At 38.7% G+C, this 18,358-nt stretch overlaps 1 protein-coding gene across 3 annotated transcripts in view; it reads left to right on the forward strand.

The window, feature by feature from the left end:
• The window catches only part of Hdx (highly divergent homeobox), a 122,163-nt gene that overhangs the window by 38,485 nt on the left and 65,320 nt on the right, over positions 1–18,358 (forward strand). For all 3 annotated transcript variants that reach the window (XM_029472957.2, XM_029472958.2, XM_085838048.1), the window contains one exon: positions 6,282–6,335. In XM_029472957.2, coding sequence (XP_029328817.1) covers positions 6,282–6,335 — 54 coding nt within the window. The remainder of the gene's footprint in view (positions 1–6,281; positions 6,336–18,358) is intronic.

The following is an 18,358-nucleotide window of genomic DNA, read 5'->3' on the forward strand; positions in this document are numbered from 1 at the left end:
GAAAGCCTATGGTAGGACAAAGGGAAGGTAGCAAGAGAGGAAGGAGTGGGTAGGATAACAATCAATAAAACTGAAGTCTGCCTAAAGTGCCTTATGGGAACTGTTAATCTGTTACTTTGTGAACTGATTATATATATATATATATATATATATATATATATATATAGAGAGAGAGAGAGAGAGAGATACATATATACACACACATATATAGATATATATACATATATATAACATTAAATTATACATAAATATAATATATATAATATTTTTTAAAGTAAAATGTTCTTTTCAACCAGAAGAAATTTCCTCTCCTGTTCCCATGTTCTTACTTTATAAAAGAGTCTTTTGCATCTTGCCATGTTTAGCTTTTTGTAGAGTTTCAGAAAGTCATAGCAAGTGAGCAGTGAAGGCTGTAATCAATTCAATTAATTAGAAAGTATTTATTGACTTCCTGTCACATTCCCAGCAATATTCTCATGTTACACACCTCATAACCTAAAAATAAAAAATAAAAACTAGGGAACTCTGACAATTAAGCATTATGACTGGCAGGCATTGGTGCTTGTCTCATACCAGAACAATTGAAGGAAAGCTAAATCATTGATTTATGAATTTCTTACTGTTGACAGTTATTGCCTAATTGTTTCAGTTAATCAAATCACATTTAATGAAATGCTAATTAATAAAAATTCAATTTCCTTAACCCACATAAAATAAAACATATTTCAGTATGTAGCTTCAGTCATTTGAAATTATAAAAATAGGGTATTCAATATGTGTGTAGAATTCTTTATAGATGTCATAGTTAGGTTTCTATTGCTGTGATAAAGACCATGGCACAGAGCACCTCGGGGAAGAAAGAGTTTATTTAGCTTACACTTCCATATCACAATCTATCACTAGGAAAAGTCAGGGCAGGAGCTCCAGTAAGAACCTAGAGGCAGAAACTGAAGCAGAGACCATGGAGGATACTGCTTATTGGCTTGCTCAGTTTGCTTTGCTAAATACACTAGAACCATCTGCCCATTGATGGAATCACCCACAAAGCACAGTTTGCTTTCTTAAATACTCTAGGACCATCTGCCCATTGATAGCATTACCCACAGTGGGTTACACTCTCCTACACCAAAAATTAATCAAGAAAATGTCCTATAGGCTTGCCTACAGACAAATCTTATGGAGGTATTTTCTCATCTGAGGTTCTCTTTTCTCAGATGAGTCTAGCTTCTGTCAAGTTGACAAAATTAGCACAACTGACCCTTTGTCAACTTGACACAAAAACACATCACTATTAAACCGTAAGATTTTCTTTCTTGTTTGTCTCCCAAATGTCATGTTACTATTAATATTACAAAACAAAACATAGAATAACCTTAAAAGTTCCACAGTCTTGAAAAACTTCAACAATTTAAAAGCCAAGTTCTCTTTGAAAACTCAATGTCTCTTTAAAATTTCAAAGTTGCTAAAATATTCAAGGTCTCAGAACTGTGGATTCCCATAAAATAAGAAAACACTCTAAATACTTTATTGCTCCAAGAAGGAAGGACAAATGTATAGTCACAATCAAAGTAAAGCAAAACTGACATCCAGCAGTGTTAATCAAATACTGTAGCTGAATGACCCACAGCTAGGATTCTCTCATGATCTTCTGGACTCCACAGAACCTGGGGCAACTCCACTTCTTTGTCTCTGCCATCCACAACACACATAGTTCATTTCACAGTCTCAAGTTGGCTCCATTCTAAAGCTGTTGCTGTCCTTGGGGGGGTCATCCCATGTCACTGGCATCTCCAAAATGCTGTAGTCTCCACATGCTGCACCTTGACAAATGAACTCTCAGGCTTTCTTCAGGGACTCCAGACCTTATTACTTGGTGCCAATCCTCAGTCTTTTCCTAGAAGCCCTTCAATTCTGGGGTTTCTACTACAACAGAGGGTTTACCTTCACCAGTGATGTCTCCTGGCCTTTCATAGTGCCAAAGTCCAGTGCTTTTCCGGACTCCTTCATGCCTTCAAATTCAGTACCATGCTATACTGGATTATACAATGCTTATACATTACTAAGTTTGGCTGCCAGCACGAGATACAACCTTGTTCCCCTCTGGACCACAGCTTTCACATACTGAACCTAAGAGAACATTCCCCAAAGATTTTGCCTCAATGATGCTGGGCTTTTATTAATCATAGTTAATCTCTCAGCCTGATTGTCTCAAGAGGGCAAAGGTTTCATTGTAGCGGTGCTGGTCTCTTGTTAATCATAACTGACTTTCACCCCCAGCTGACCAAAACCCATGTATTTTACTTCAACTTATCTCTTGAGCAGCCTAAATCTAGTCTTTGCTGGGTTCTCAAAACTTCACTCTAAAACTTAACAAGCCAGGCTTCCATTCTCTGCATCTTTTTTCAGCATTATCACAGAACAGCTCATTAAGCTCTGGGTAATCAATGACTTTTCCAGCCCAGTGTCACAAAACACATCATAGTCTTCCTAAGAATGACATGGTCAGATCTGTCATAGTAATACCCCATTATAAAACACCACAACCAAAGCAGCTTGGAGAAGAAAAGGTTTATTTGGTTTAGATGTCCACATCCCAATCCATTGTTGAGGGAATTTGGGCCAGGAATACAAGCTGGAAGCTGGAGTGGAGGCAGGAAGTGACTTTGGTTTGAAATCTGTGTCTTATGGCTAAAGTAAGTTGCCTACTGACTTGCTCTCCATGGTTTTCTTTCTTAGAGAACTCAGAACCACCTGCCCAGAAGTGGCATTACCCACAGTGATCTGGGCCCTCCTATACCAACAATTAATCAAGAAAATACACCATATTCTTGCACACAGGCCAATCTTTTGGAGACATTTTCTCAGTTGAACTGTCTTCTTTTCAGATGACTAGCCTGGGTCCCATTGACAAAACACTAACAGAACAACTAAATTACTTTTGGAATCAAGTTAATGCTTTTGAAGAGTGATTCCTGTATGAACTTTCATATGACCTAAATTCTCTAAAAGGAAACAAACTTCAAAAATTAACCATATACATGGCTTCTGAATGTATACCCATCAAAACTAATAAGTATCTAATGTACAATTAATATATTGATATATGTCATCAGCTTCAAGCATAAGTGTGATTTTTTTCATGAAACGTGTTATATTTGGATTCACTATGCTCAACCACACAAGCGATGTAGTTCTCATTTACACTTAAGCAATTGTGTTATTTAAAAAAAAAACATCCATTTTTAGCCATAAGAAAGATTTCAAACTAAAGGCATTTCCTTGTATTAAACTTGTAATTCTTGGTTGAATTAAATAGGTTGGCCTGTCTAGGAAGTAGCTTTATGATGGTCATTTTAAAAGGTCATTGTCATCTCTCAAGTATTCAATTATTTTTATGTCTCTTATATAAGGTCTGTTTGAGTCTGTATTTTTTTTTTTACATTTTTCTTCTGCATTTCTACTTCCTCTTTCTTACTTTCTAGCCTGGATTGCCTCTTATACAAATTCATATGAAAGTCTCTACTTCTTATACATGGACAGTCATATTAAACTTCCGAATATATAAAAATACAGTTCTGAGACATAACAGGTATACCACAGAAATTTCAATAGCTCCATACTTTCCACAGAATTACATAGAAGTGTACATGGCACTCCTCACTTCCACGAAATGGCTTCAGCCTACCACAGCAGTGCTAGATGAACTGACAGTTCCTCAGATACAGCTGTGCTTTCGTGCCACAGCAGTGGTACGATTCTTTTTCCCTGGAATGTCTCTTTTTTATTTTTATCAAAAATTCTACTCACTTTTTAAGATTCAGCTGCGATATCAACCCACAAGTGGGTGTAATTTCGCCATACTTTGAACTCCTATTACTTTATTTATTGGACATCCATCATAATTCTTATTATAGTTGTCTTTGTATTAAAAATCTTTCGTGTACCTGTCTTATCTCTTCCTTTCAAATCATAGTTCTTGCCCTCCAGGAAATTAGGTTTTACCTATCTTTTTATTTCCTGTAACGGCTAAAACGGCATCTCATATAGGAGAGATACCTGATAGACATTTGAACAGAATTTAAATTAGAAACCTTGAAAAGTTATATCTACTTATTTTAATAATGTTCAATTTGTCAAAAAGTTTTTGAAGTCTTTTACAATTGTTTTAAGAACCTGTGGGATTCTTTTAAATGCTTTTACTGATGACAAATCATCACTAAAATTTGATTTTAGAAAATAGAATTCATTCTGAGCCACATTTAGTGAATAGTATGAATGTTTAATCTAGGCTGTATTTTTTAGTTACAATAAAAGGTGTATGAGTAATGAGACAGAGTCTCTGGATAAGGCGTGAACTGACATTTTCAAGTTACCCAAATGCTTTCAACAATGACAACATTATTTTAATGAGTTTATAATATCATTAATTTTCTAGTTTGAAATACAGAACACTCATTTGGCTGTGTAAGTTCTGAAATGTTTGTGAGATCCACCTTGTAGATTTATTTCATAATTTTCTAAATCAGGTTGTTTATGTGTAAAATTAAACTAACTGTCCATTTCATTTGAGTACTATGATTTATGGGTTCTAGTGCATGAGAATCCTGTCTTTCAATCTTACACCAAAAAAGACTCCTAAAAGTCAAAGGAATGTTTATTAGTCAAGTTTATTTTTATATAATCTAGCTATTCTAGCTGGCTGTTCTTTGAATTGAACTAGAAATATAAGGAATTAAAGAATATCTTACAGTAGATGTTAGTATTATTGAACGTTTTAGTAGTTAATGGTTTAGGATTCTGTTTTATCCATAATTCTTTGCTGTACCATACTTGTTTTCCAGAGGTTCTGCATAGCTACTTTTGAGTTATTCTCACTAGTAAGAATATATGAAGTGATTATTCAACATAATTGTATATCTCTATTTGTATGGAGCACATGATGTAATTATTTCAGTTGATTTGTCATATTTATTTCTAAAATAAAAAATCAATTATTCATACTCTGACATGACCTTCTGCATGTTAATAAAATACTTTTAGTTATGTTAAGCCAAGATTTCATGTCCATTATACAGATGATTGAAGTAATTATATTCTTAACTCTGATTCCTCTTCCATTTGTAAATGTTAAAAATCTCTCAAAAATTGGAGACAGTATTAGAAAATATTTGCTGGGATATGAAATACTTTTATACTATGGAAGATGTATGTATCTGTTCATGACTGCAACATTGCAGAATTTCATTATCAACACTAAACACTGGACTGCAACTCAAAAAGAACAGAATTTTCCTGACATCCTCTTTATCTACAGAATCTTTATATAGAGATGATAGAGCTTAAAATTTCATCTTTGCTACCTTTTACAGTTATGTATTGTTTATACAAAAGAATCATCCTTCAAATCATTGGTCTTAAAATCTATATTTATCACTTTGTGATAAGATGGAAGGCATATCAAGGTAGTGATCTAACGAGGACACAATTTAGAAAAAACAGTTTTTCAGTGATTTGTACTGAATCCCTAAGATTACTTAATTCCTAAAATATTGATATATCTTAATCCATATTAAGAAGGCACCTATAATAATATTTATATTAGTAAGTACTTAGTGTTCAAAGTAAATACTGCTAATGCGCTTCATTTATAGTAACATCTCTTGTTTTGTGATGATATGCTATTTAAAAATTCTTTTCTCTTAATCCACAGAGCATTGAAATTTAAAAATAATTTTATTTTTTACATACTTTCATATCCCTTACCGGTCCCAACAAGCATTTTTGTTTTAATTTCTGGAAGATTCTACACCATTTCTTGTTTTTTTTTTATTTTATTTATTTATTTATTTATTAGGTATTTTCCTCAATTACATTTCCAGTGCTACCCAAAAGTCCCCACACGCTCCCCCCCACTCCCCTACCCACCCACTCCCACTTCTTGGCCCTGGCATTCCCCTGTACTGAGGAATATAAAGTTTGCATGACCAATGGGCCTCTCTTTCCAGTGATGGCCTACTAGGCCATCTTCTGATACATATGCAGCTAGAGACACGAGCTCCGGGGGGTACTGGTTAGTTCATATTGTTCTACACCATTTCTAATTATTTTTTTCTATAAGGGAAGGCTCTTTAAATAAGTAAGGAATGGATGCCTTCGATTTGGACTATGTTCTAAATACATATCTATTTTTCTCCACATCATATACAATGTTTGTTTTTAGTGTTGATGAACATTACAGGCAATGTTAATATATACTAAGATTCCATTTGTTGTTTTCACAGATTTCAGGAAACCTTTCTGTGCCTTGGATTACAGGGTGTTCTAGGAAAAGAGCAGTAAGTAATCTTTGCTTTAATGCAACAAATGAGTTTCCTGTCATATTCTTAGTGGGAATATCATTGAAAATTTTAAATGATTTTTATTGCACTAATAAAAACCTAGCTTTGATAAAACTAAATTGGCTCAAAATGCATATTTCTAGATCATAATATCTAATCTTCAAAGGCAACCTTAATTCCTGAAATTAATATACTGAGTAATCTGTGGGCAGGACATTCTGTTTAAAAACAAATTTATGTTTTTATTTGCAAGTTTTTTTTAATACTACAGTTTATAAAAAAAAGAAATGTTTAAGTAAAAAAATAAAAGAAAATAGATTCATAACTAAAAGAAAACATTTAAAGCAACTCACAAAATATCTTAGTTTTCTCTTTCACTGATCATACAACTTAATCTTAACAGACAATAAATATTTACTAATATACCTCACCACTCTTATTATAATTCAGCATTTTAGAAGTGTATGTAGTTAATATTTATAACTACTCTAAGTTCTTTACTGTAATATCATAGAAATTCAGTAAGATTACATTTTCCCATAAAATCTCATTGACTTTTTCTGTGTAGGACTCATAAAACTATATTTAACCAAGTACCCAGAATACTTTGTTGTATCTGGTACATACAAAAACCTGCAAAGTTGTGGAAAATAAATGTACATTTATAAAGGTAACCGAAGTTACAAAAGGATGGATGGGTTTGAGAATGAATGAAATTAGAGCTAGGACTTCAGTATTCAGACAAGACTGTTCAGATTTTTTACTTCCTCTTCATCTCTGTAACATAGATAAATGATGGAAATAATGTAAGAGATTTCTGAAAGGTGGAAAGAAGGGGAAATGGTTAGAGAGCCCAGGGCCTGGAGGAATCATAAGGTACATTGATTGTCATTTACTTAACAACAAAAGCAGAAGGCCACCTGATTTAAATGGCATGTAACACTTACACTAGCAACAGGAAAACACACACACACACACACACACACACAGCATTAATACCTTTATCTTCCTGAAGAGTTCCATAAACAAGTTTGGGAATTTGGTAAGGAGGATCAGCTAAGAAGCTTTTACTGACACATTGCAGCCAGAGAAGTGTTCACTGGGACTGAGCTTAGCCATTCTCCTAGAGACTCCCAGATAGAGAGCAAAAGGAGGACACTGAAACAAACAGCTTTGTCTGTGGAGCCTCTCTCGGCATCCTCTACACTACACAGCACTGCATATTGGCATCATCAAGAGGAATTAAGACGCAGCATGAAGTTCCTGAAATACGGTGACTCCACTTTTCTTTCTACAGATATAGACCTGTTGATTGGCATTATAGGGACATTATCCTCACAAGTGCCTGGGTTTCTATCACTTTAGTTGGCACTAAAATGCATTAGTGATGTCAGATCATATGAAAATACCATCAAAGAAGATACAGAAATTAAAGAATCACTTAAACTATAATCTTACTAGGTTTCCAGAGAATGCCCTGAAACAGGCAAAGGGTTAAGGTAAGTCAGTCTTGAGGTAGTGTCTGAGGTAAAGGTACAGCTTACTTAGGGAAAGCAAAGGGTCCTGTTTTTGAAAATTTCCTTTGGAAAGGGTAATTGTCACACCACAAGAAGTAGGTCTTAAGTCAGTTGACATTACCATATTAGGCTAAAATGCACTGTGAACTCTGGTTTAGGGCTAAGGCACATGTTTGCAAAGTTCCGGGCACATCTCCGGTTAAGGGGCAAATGGAAAAGAACACAGAACAAAGGTCCTAGATAATATATGGCTTAACAATGTGACAGTGGTGGGCCTGTTCTGGGCCTGGGAAGCAGGGAAACTGAGTGTGTTCTTGCCCTTCTAAAGCCCTTCCAGTTAGAACTTGCTAGAAGGCTGTTTTCCAAAGGGCATAGGCTCCCCAGTCTTGTGATGGGACAAGACTGTATATGTCACCAGAAGTCTAAGCCAAACCTAAGCAGATGAGTATCTATTAAAAAAAAAAAAAGATAAGACTGAAAGCCTAGGAAGATAGTGGTCAAGATATCCAGGAAGCAGGTGAAAATCCCTCAGTATACAAAGTCACTGGGATGATAAAAAACCAGGCTACTGGCACACACAGATGGTGGCATTGACAAACAAGGTAGAAAAAAACTGTGAAAGCACTAAAATAAGCAGGTTCAAGTTATCTTCAGTGGCAGCAAACGGGTGTTAGGCTAGAGGCTAAGACTATAGCTTGGTTGGTACAGTGCTTGCTTGCCATGCATTCAGCACTGGCTTCAACACCCCCTCTCCCTGCCTCTATGAGGGCGCCCACTCACTACTGCCTAAGTGGCCTGACGTTGCCCTATCCTGGGTCATCAAGCCCCTCCACAGGATCATGGGGCTTCCCTCCCAGTGATGCCAGATAAGTCCATCCTCTGCTACATATCTAGCTGGAGCCATGGGTACCCACTGTATAGTCTTTGGTTTGTGGTTTAGTCCCTGGGAGCTTTGAGGGGTCTGGTTAGTTGATATTGTTGTTCTTCCTATGAGGTTGCAAACCCCTTCAACTCCTTCAATCCTTCCCCTAACTTCCCCATTAAGGGTCCCCACTCTCAGTCAATGTTTGGCTGTGTATATCAGCATCTGTATTGGTCAGGATCTGGTAGAGCCTCTCAGGAGACAGCTATACCAGGCTCCTGTCAGCAAGCACTTCTTGGCATCAGCAATAGTATTCGGGTTTGGTGTCAGCAGATGGGATGTCCCTAGGTGGGGCACTCTCTTGATGGACTTTCCTTTAGTTTCTGCTCCACTCTTTGTCCCTGTATTTCCTTTTGACAGGAGGAATTCTGGATTAATATTTTTGAGGTGGGTGGGTGGCCCCATCCCTCAACTGGAAGCCATGCCTATACATTGGATGTGGTCTCTACAGGTTCTATCTCGCCTTTGTTGGGTATTTTGGCTAAAATCCTCCCGGTTGGGTCCTGGGAACCTCTTGGGTCCCTGGCATATGGGATTTTGTAGTGGCTGCCCCTAGTTCCTTCTCCCTCACTGCTACACACCTACTTTCATATTACTGACCCACAGTACTTCTCCCTCATCACCTCTCATATCTGAACTGGTCCCCCTTTTTCCCTCTCCTTCTTCTCTCCATCCCAGATCGCTCTCTCCCTCTATTTCCCAGAGATTATTCTCTTCCCCCTACTGAATAGGACTATAGCATCCACACTTTGGTGTGATCTTTTTTTCTTTGGTTTCATATGGTCTGTTGGGTTGTATCATGGGTATTCTGAGCTTCTTTTTGGCTAATATCCACATATCAGTGAGTACATACCATATGTGTTCTTTTGTGATTGGGTTACCTCACTCAGGATGAAATTTTTAAGTTCCATCCATTTGCCTGCGAATTTCATGAAATTATTGTTTTTAATAGTTGAGTAGTACTTCGTAGTATAAATAAATGTACCACATTTTTTTCTTTTTTTTATTAGGTATTTTCCTCATTTACATTTCCAATGCTATCCCAAAAGTCCCCCATACCCACCCCCCCCCACTCCCCTACCAACCCACTCCCCCTTTTTGGCCCTGGCGTTCCCCTGTACTGGGGCATATAAAGTTTGCAAATCCAATGGGCCTCTCTTTCCAGTGATGGCCGACTAGGCCATCTTCTGATTCATATGCAGCTAGAGACAAGAGCTCCGGGGTACTGATTAGTTCATATTGTTGTTCCACCTATAGGGTTGCAGTTCCCTTTAGTTCCTTGGGTGCTTTCTCTAGCTCCTCCATTGGGGGCCCAGTGATCCATTCAATAGCTGACTGTGAGCATCCACTTCTGTGTTTGCTAGGCCTCGGCATAGTCTCACAGGAGACAGCTATATCTGGGTCCTTTCAGCAAAATCTTGCTAGTGTATGCAATGGTGTCAGCATTTGGAAGCTGATTATGGGATGGATCCCTGGATATGGCAATCACTATATGGTCCATCCTTTCATCACAGCTTCAAATTTTGTCTCTGTAACTCCTTCCATGGGAGTTTTGTTCCCAATTCTAAGAAGGGGCAAAGTGTCCACACTTTGGTCTTCGTTCTTGAGTTTCATGCGTTTAGCAAATTGTATCTTATATCTTGGGTATCCTAAGTTTCTGGGCTAATATCCACTTATCAGTGAGTACATATTGTGTGAGTTCATTTGTGATTGGGTTACCTCACTCAGGATGATGCCCTCCAGGTCCATCCATTTGCCTAGGAATTTCATAAATTTATTGTTTTTAATAGCTGAGTAGTACTCCATTGTGAAAATGTACCACATTTTCTGTATCCATTCCTCTGTTGAGGGGCATCTAGGTTCTTTCCAGCTTCTGGCTATCATAAATAAGGCTGCTATGAACATAGTAGAGAATGTGTCCTTCTTACCGGTTGGGACATCTTCTGGATATATGCCCAGGAGAGGTGTTGCTGGATCCTCCGGTAGTACTATGTCCAATTTTCTGAGGAACCGCCAGACTGATTTCCAGAGTGGTTGTACAAGCTTGCACTCCCACCAACAATGGAGGAGTGTTCCTCTTTCTCCACATCCTTGCCAGCATCTGCTGTCACCTGAATTTTTCATCTTAGCCATTCTGACTGGTGTGAGGTGGAATCTCAGGGTTATTTTGATTTGCATTTCCCTGATGATTAAGGATGTTGAACATTTTTTCAGGTGCTTCTCTGCCATTCGGTATTCCTCAGGTGAGAATTCTTTGTTCAGTTCTGAGCCCCATTTTTTAATGGGGTTATTTGATTTTCTGGAGTCCATCTTCTTGAGTTCTTTATATATATTGGATATTAGTTCCCAATCTGTTGGTGGTCTTTTTGTCTTATTGACGGTGTCTTTTGCCTTGTAGAAGCTTTGCAATTTTATGAGGTCCCATTTATCGATTCTCGATCTTACAGCACAAGCCATTGCTGTTCTATTCAGGAATTTTTCCCCTGTACCCATATCTTCGAGGCTTTTCCCTACTTTCTTCTCTATAGGTTTCAGTGTCTCTGGTTTTATGTGGAGTTCCTTAATCCACTTAGATTTGACCTTAGTACAAGGAGATAGAAATGGATCAATTCGCAATCTTCTACATGATAACAGCCAGTTGTGCCAGCACCATTTGTTGAAAATGATGTGTTTTTTCCACTGGATGGTTTTAGCTCCCTTGTCAAAGATCAAGTGACCATAGGTGTGTGGGTTCATCTCTGGGTCTTCAATTCTTTTCCATTGGTCTACTTGTCTGTCACTATACCAGTACCATGCAGTTTTTATCATAATTGCTCTGTAGTACAGCTTTAGGTCGGGCATCGTGATTCCACCAGAGGTTCTTTTATCCTGAGTTGGAATTTTGATGGGGATTGCGTTGAATCTATAGATTGCTTTCGGCAAGATAGCCATTTTTACTATATTGATCCTGCCAATCCATGAGCATGGGAGATCTTTCCATCTTCTGAGATCTTCTATAATTTCTTTCTTCAGAGACATAGACATGAAGTTTTTATCATACAGATCTTTCACTTCCTTAGTTATATTCACGCCAAGATATTTTATATTATTTGTGACTATTGAGAAGGGTGTTGTTTCCCTAATTTCTTTCTCAGCCTGTTTATTCTTTGTGTAGAGAAAGGCCATTGACTTGCTTGAGTTAATTTTATATCCAGCTACTTCACAGAAGCTGTTTATCAGGTTTAGGAATTCTCTGGTGGAATTTTCGGTTCACTTATATATACTATCATATCATTTGAAAAAGTGATATTTTGACTTCTTCCTTTCCAATTTGTATCCCCTTGATCTCCTTTTGTTGTCTAATTGCTCTGGCTAGGACTTCAAGTACAATGTTGAATAGGTAGGGAGAGAGTGGTCAGCCTTGTCTAGTCCCTGATTTTAGTGGGATTGCTTCCAGCTTCTCACCATTTGATGTTGGCTACTGGTTTGCTTTTGAGGGATATCTGGGTTCTTTCCAGCTTCTGGCTATTATAAATAAGGTTAGTATGAACATAGTGGAGCATGTGTCCTTGTCTCCACATCTTTACCAGCATCTGCTGTCACCTGAATTTTTGATCTTAGCCATTCTGACTGGTGTGAGGTGGAATCTCGGGTTTGTTTTGATTTGCATTTCCCTGATGACTACGGATGTTGAACATAAGAAAGATAGCATTTCTTAAGTGTTTCTGTTCCGTACGAGTTTCCTCATTTGAGAATTCTCTGTTTAGCTCTGTACCCCATTTTTAATAGGGTTATTTGGTTCTCTGGAGTCTAACTTCTTGAGTTCTTTTTTTTTTTTTTTTTTTTTTTTTGGTTTTTCGAGACAGGGTTTCTCTGTATAGCCCTGGCTGTCCTGGAACACACTTTGTAGACCAGGCTGGCCTCGAATTCAGAAATCCGCCTGCCTCTGCCTCCCGAATGCTGGGATTAAAGGTGTGCGCCACCACGCCCGGCGAGTTCTTTGTATATATTGGATATTAGCCCTCTATTGGATGTAGGGTTGGTAAAGATCTTTTCCCAATCTGTGGATTGCTATGCTGTCCTTTTGACAGTGTTCTTTGCCTTACAGAAGCTTTTCTGTTTATTTATTTATTTATGCATTTATTTATGTATTTATTTAATGTATATAAGTACACTGTTGCTGTGTTCAGACATACCAGAAGAGGGCATCAGATCCTCCTACAAATGGTTGTTAGCCACCATGTGGTTGCTGGTAATTGAATTCAGGACGTCTGGAAGAGCAGTCCGTGCTCTTAACCACTGAAACACCTCTCCAGCTCCCCGTTTTTCTTTTTCTTAATGTTTATAGTCTTTATACATTTCAGTTTGTGTCTGTGTTTGGAAAAATAGCCTTCTCATCTATATAGACTAATTTATGTGACTCACCTTTACCTGCAAACCTGGCTAAAGAGTCCAGGTGTTATTTTTGTTGTTGTTGTTAGCTTTCGCACGTATGCAGACTTGTGTCTCCAGATACTGATAATCTGTCTCCTTCTGGTCTTTGACTGTGTCACCTTGTCACAGTCCCTTTTCTATGAGAGATGTGAATAAATATCCATTTATTCCATATATGATTCCACCAAAGACTAACTTGAGTACCATGCTATGTAAGAAATATATAAGAACATGTTTATGTTTTTCCACAATGTCAGAATCTATTGAACAGATATAGTCTCAAGCAGTTTCAATGCTAGCTAGCTTGTCAGACTTTCCCCTTTTCCTTTGCAACTCTTGTGAAAGGAGCACGAGTTCGTATGTTCTAACTTTAATTAATAATATTTATTTCAGATCCCACGTAGCACACCATAAAGTAAATGTATTAGTCTGTCTATCTATCTGTATGTCTGTGGACGTGAATGTGAGCATGTATAAAGGTTGTAAAATGAGGACAAAGGGGCAAGGAATTTGAAGAGGCCTGGGAAGCTGATGTTGAGAAACAACTGGGAATGTTGAGAGTCTCTGGGCTGATAAGATAATGATCCAGAAGTGACCTGCAGGGAAGAAGTTTCTCAAGTGAGTCATTGCAGCTGCACAGCAGAGGTTGAGGTGCAAATTGCTGAGTCTTGCCTAGCCCTGGAGGTAAAGGGAAGGAGCACAGGGATAAGTGAAGGAAAAAAGGTCATGCAGACAGTACAAGGGGCTGCAACATTCTTAAGTGTATCCCCCTTAGTTTAATCTTTTGCTTTGTTTTATAAACCAGCCTTCATCTAAGGTAGCACCTTCCTGGGATAACCCCACTCTAAATGTAGATGAGTAACAAGAAGGTTAAAAGACAGCACGCAATAAGGAGAATGGAATATGTGGCCTGAAATTTAGCCTCCCTACCAGTCTTCAGCTTTTCTAGGCTTATAAGAGCCTGCCATAGTAAAGAGGCAGTTTGTAGTACTTTGGGGATTAAGATGGTGTTAATTATGCGATATCCTTTGGAAGATATGAAGCCCTTCTCCTTCCAAAAATGAGAATGTGATTGTGGATAATATAAAAGGCATATATAGAATTAGTATAGATACTTTATTGGTGATCCCTTGGCTATTGTTATGACAGGTTAGTTCAAGAAGCTCAGGTTGTAAAATGATTCCAGGTAGGAGGGATCCTCGACTCCAAAACTGAGTCTGAGATAGCCATAGCATAGCCCTTCTTAGGTGGTTCCTGCATTTTGGTTATGACCCTATCTATTAACTGTGTGGGAACTATAGCAGGTAAAAGAGAGGCAGAAATGTTTGGAAAAGGCTTTAAAATATGGTCTAATATCTCAGAGAAATCATGAGAAAGGGTTTTGAGAAGGCAGTAAACAAATAGATAAATAAAAGATAAGTATAGTTGTATTTAGGGAAAGACATCTTTGTAGAGATATATCAGTAGTTTTAGGGAAGTGACTTGCATAGCTTAGAGTTAAAAACAGGAGGAGATCATAGAGACTGGTGGGTTAAGAAAGTTTGTAGACTGCCCTCTGAAAGACTCAACAAGCAACTGAAAGAGTCAGACATAGATATTTTTTACCCAACCAGTGGAGAGAAGCTGGTGACCCCTGTGGTTGAATTAGGGAAAAGCTGGAAGAAGCAGAAGAGGAGGGCAACCCTGTAGGAGGACCAGCAGTCTCAATTAATCTGGACCCCTGAGATCTCTCAGATACTGGACCACCAAACAGGCAGCATACACCAGCTGATCTGAGGCTCCCAACGCATATACAGCAGAGGACTACTGAGTATGGGTTTAGTCAGAGAAGATGCACCTAACCCTCAAGAGACTGGAGGCCTCAGGAAGTGGGGAGGTCTTGGTAGGGTGGGGCGTTGGGGGTGGGGACATCCTTGTGGAGATGTGGGGAGGAGGTATGGGATGTGGTGGAACAGTCAGTGGGTGGACCCGGAGAGGGATAAAATCTGGGCTGTAAAAAAAGATTAAATTTTTAAAAAATGAAAAATAAAAGAAAGTTTGTAGATAATGAAACATAAATGTGAGGATGGAGGGCAAATGCACCTCTGCCTCTTAGGTATCTTGGATCAGGAGACCAGTAACTACTAGAACCCAGTTCCCCCTTCTGTCATTTTTTATTGTTGGTAATAGCCAGCTTAAATCCATGGTCATCAGATAGGATACAGGATGCTATTTCAGTTTTCATATATTTGTTGAGACTTTTTTGTGTCTTAATATGTGACGACCCCTTGAAAAAAAAGTTCTGTGAGTTGCTAGAAGAAAGTATATTCTTGGACATCTGGGTAGAATGTTCTCCAGAGATCTGTTAGATCCATTTGATATATGATTTTTTTTGTGACTCCAGAGTTTATCTAATTATTGCCTAAATAATCTCTATTGGTGAGAATTGGCATTGAAGTCACCCATTATCACGGCATTAGGATTAATATGTGACTTTAGATCTGATAGTGTTTGGCTGGACTGGCAGATATGTTTTTTGAGAACACTAGCTTTCAATATGTCCATTAAATGTCCAGGTCTTGGAGCTAGAAAGAAGATTGAGCAGATAAAAGCACTGTGGGCTCTTCCAGAAGACCCAGGTTTGATTCCCAGGACCCACATGTGGCTTATCAAAGTCTATAACTCCAGTTCTTTTGGATTAAATGCCCTAACCTGGATTCCATAGGCACCAGACACACATATGATGTACAAAGATACACACAGGCAAACATTCATCCAAATTGTGGGGGAGCACCCTCATAGAGGCAGGGAAGGGGGGGTGGGATAGGGAGTTTCTGAAGGGGAGACCTGGAAAGGGGAAAACATTTAAAATGTAAATAAAGAAAATATCCAAGAAAAAAAAATCTTATTTTTTAAAAAGGTGTTAAAAACTTGCTTTTATATGTGTCTTGGTGTTTCTCTCTTGGAGCTTTTAATATCCTTTATTCTGTACATTTAGATTTTAATTATGATATGCCACAGGGAGTTTCTTTTCTGCTTCTGCCTATTTGGTGTTCTGGATACCTTGATAGGCATCTCTTTCCTCAAATTTGCACCTTGATAGGCATCTCTTTCCTCAAATTTGAGAAATTTTCACCTGTAATTTTGTTGAAAATTATTCTTTATGCCTTTGGCCTGGTTTTCTTCTCCTTCCTCTATTCCTATTATTTGTAGATTTGGTGTTTTCATAGTGTCCCAGATTTCTTGGCTGTTTTGTTCCTATTCAAAAAAAGCCCTCTCTTTAACTGAGGTATCTGTGTGCTTCTACCTTGTCTTTAGTGCCTGAGAGTCTCTCTTCCATCTCTGTATTCTGTGGGTGAAGCTTACCTCTGAGGTTTTTGTTTCACTTCCTGAATCTTTCCTTTAAAGTTTTCTTTCACTTTGGCTTTTCTTCGGTGATTCTTTTTGTTTAATTCTATTTTCGTATAGTAAACTGTGTTCGTTATTCCTGTCAACTGTTGATAGTTTTGCCGTCTTCACTCAGGCATTTGTTCATATCCTCTTTGAACTGGCTGTATTTATAATTACTCCAAGTCCTTTGCTTGTACAGCAACTGAACTGCTTTCCTCAAGGATTATTATGCTTAGGGTTCTGGTTTCAGGAGGAAGCATAGTGTCTTTGCTCTTCAGTGTTTTATCATTTTGCAGTGAGATCCAAGCATCCGTGGTTAGGTCATTTTGTGGCGTTTTGTGGTATGCGTATCTTCTCTCACATTTGTTGTGTGGGTTATGGGCCAGCTGAATAATGCTTGGTTTTCAATCTTGCGGCCGCTCTTGGGTCTGGGTGGAGTCCCCGGTAGTCACAGAATAGGGTGATTTATTAGGCAGACAGGGACAGAGAAGGATCTGGGGAATCTCTAATTATAATTTGAGGGCTTTACACAGTTCCAGAGTCCATATACAGGCTCAGGAGCTCCTACTTAGAGTTCTGGTTCAGAATTCACTCTAGACAGTTTCAGGTCTGCACCAAGGATTGGTGTTGGGTAGCTTTGAGTTTTCAGTTAATGCCACATGGGCAGGAAATGGAGCATGGGGACTTGAGTTAATCCGTCAGAGGTGGAAGGGAAGGAGGGTCAAGAAGGCAGTTTGAAGGGCTAGAAGAGGAAGCTGGCTTGGAGGGGGCCAAAAGGCCATAAGGAGGAGGGTCAGCATGGTCACCTGGGTCAAAGTTATCGAAGGAGTTCTTGGAATGAGTAAATTTTTTCACAGCAACATGTTTTTCATTTAGAGGCAGGATTTGGAAGGTGGTAAAAGATTGACAGAGAGAAGGTCAGTAACAGATAGAGCATAGTCTGCATGTAAGGAACTGCAGACAACTTGCAATTGCTCTATATGAAGTTCTTTAAATCTCTAAGAATGTTTAATGCTACCATTTTCAGGTCACTGGACTCTCAGGTGCGATTTGGTGGTACACATTATGAAGTCTGCTGAGTTAAATGGGATGAACGAGAAAAATATCCCTGCGTCCCACGGGTTCCCTTCTAGAATTGTGGACAGCCGACTGCCATTAGGACTTGTACAGAGAACAAATCAACAACCAGAGTAACCCCTGACCTCTTGTTAGGATTTCTGAATCCTGGAGACTATGAGGAGGACAAAGGTCTGCTGTTAGGTGCAAACACAGCAACAGCAAGGGTGTAGCAGTCCCACAGAGCAATCCACCTCAGTAGTGCCTGCCTGAGGTGTGAGCTCCAGAATCTTAATTTGGGGAGAGAGAGGAGAGTGCTGTTTAAGGGAGGCATGGAGGTGTTGTAGTAGCCCTTTAGGCAAAACATACTAGGTATGGCAGCACAACAGGATCTAAAGCAAAGCACCAGCCCACCCAAACAAAGAAAAGTGTTCTTTTAAGGTTCTTTAGGAGGTGGGAGACAGGGCAAACATGGTGAACCCCAAAGAAGTAGGTAAAAATCCCTTGGCATTACCGAATTAGGTTGAAAGGCCCCACATGCTCTGCTACTGGGTTAGGCCAGGTGCTCACTCTCAGGCAAACATTCAGATGGAGATATGTGCAGAACAGTTGGCCTGGTTAATATGACCTGTGTCCCATGTCATGTGGGCTATATGGGCATGGTTAGTGCATGGCATGAGATAGGACAGTGGGTGTGCTGCCTGTGACTCTGTGCTAGAGAAGCAGGGTGCGGTTTTGCCCTG

This window comes from Mus caroli, unplaced genomic scaffold (assembly GCF_978045245.1).
Source record: "Mus caroli unplaced genomic scaffold, Mus_caroli_1 scaffold_5, whole genome shotgun sequence".
Taxonomy (NCBI): Eukaryota; Metazoa; Chordata; class Mammalia; order Rodentia; family Muridae; genus Mus; species Mus caroli.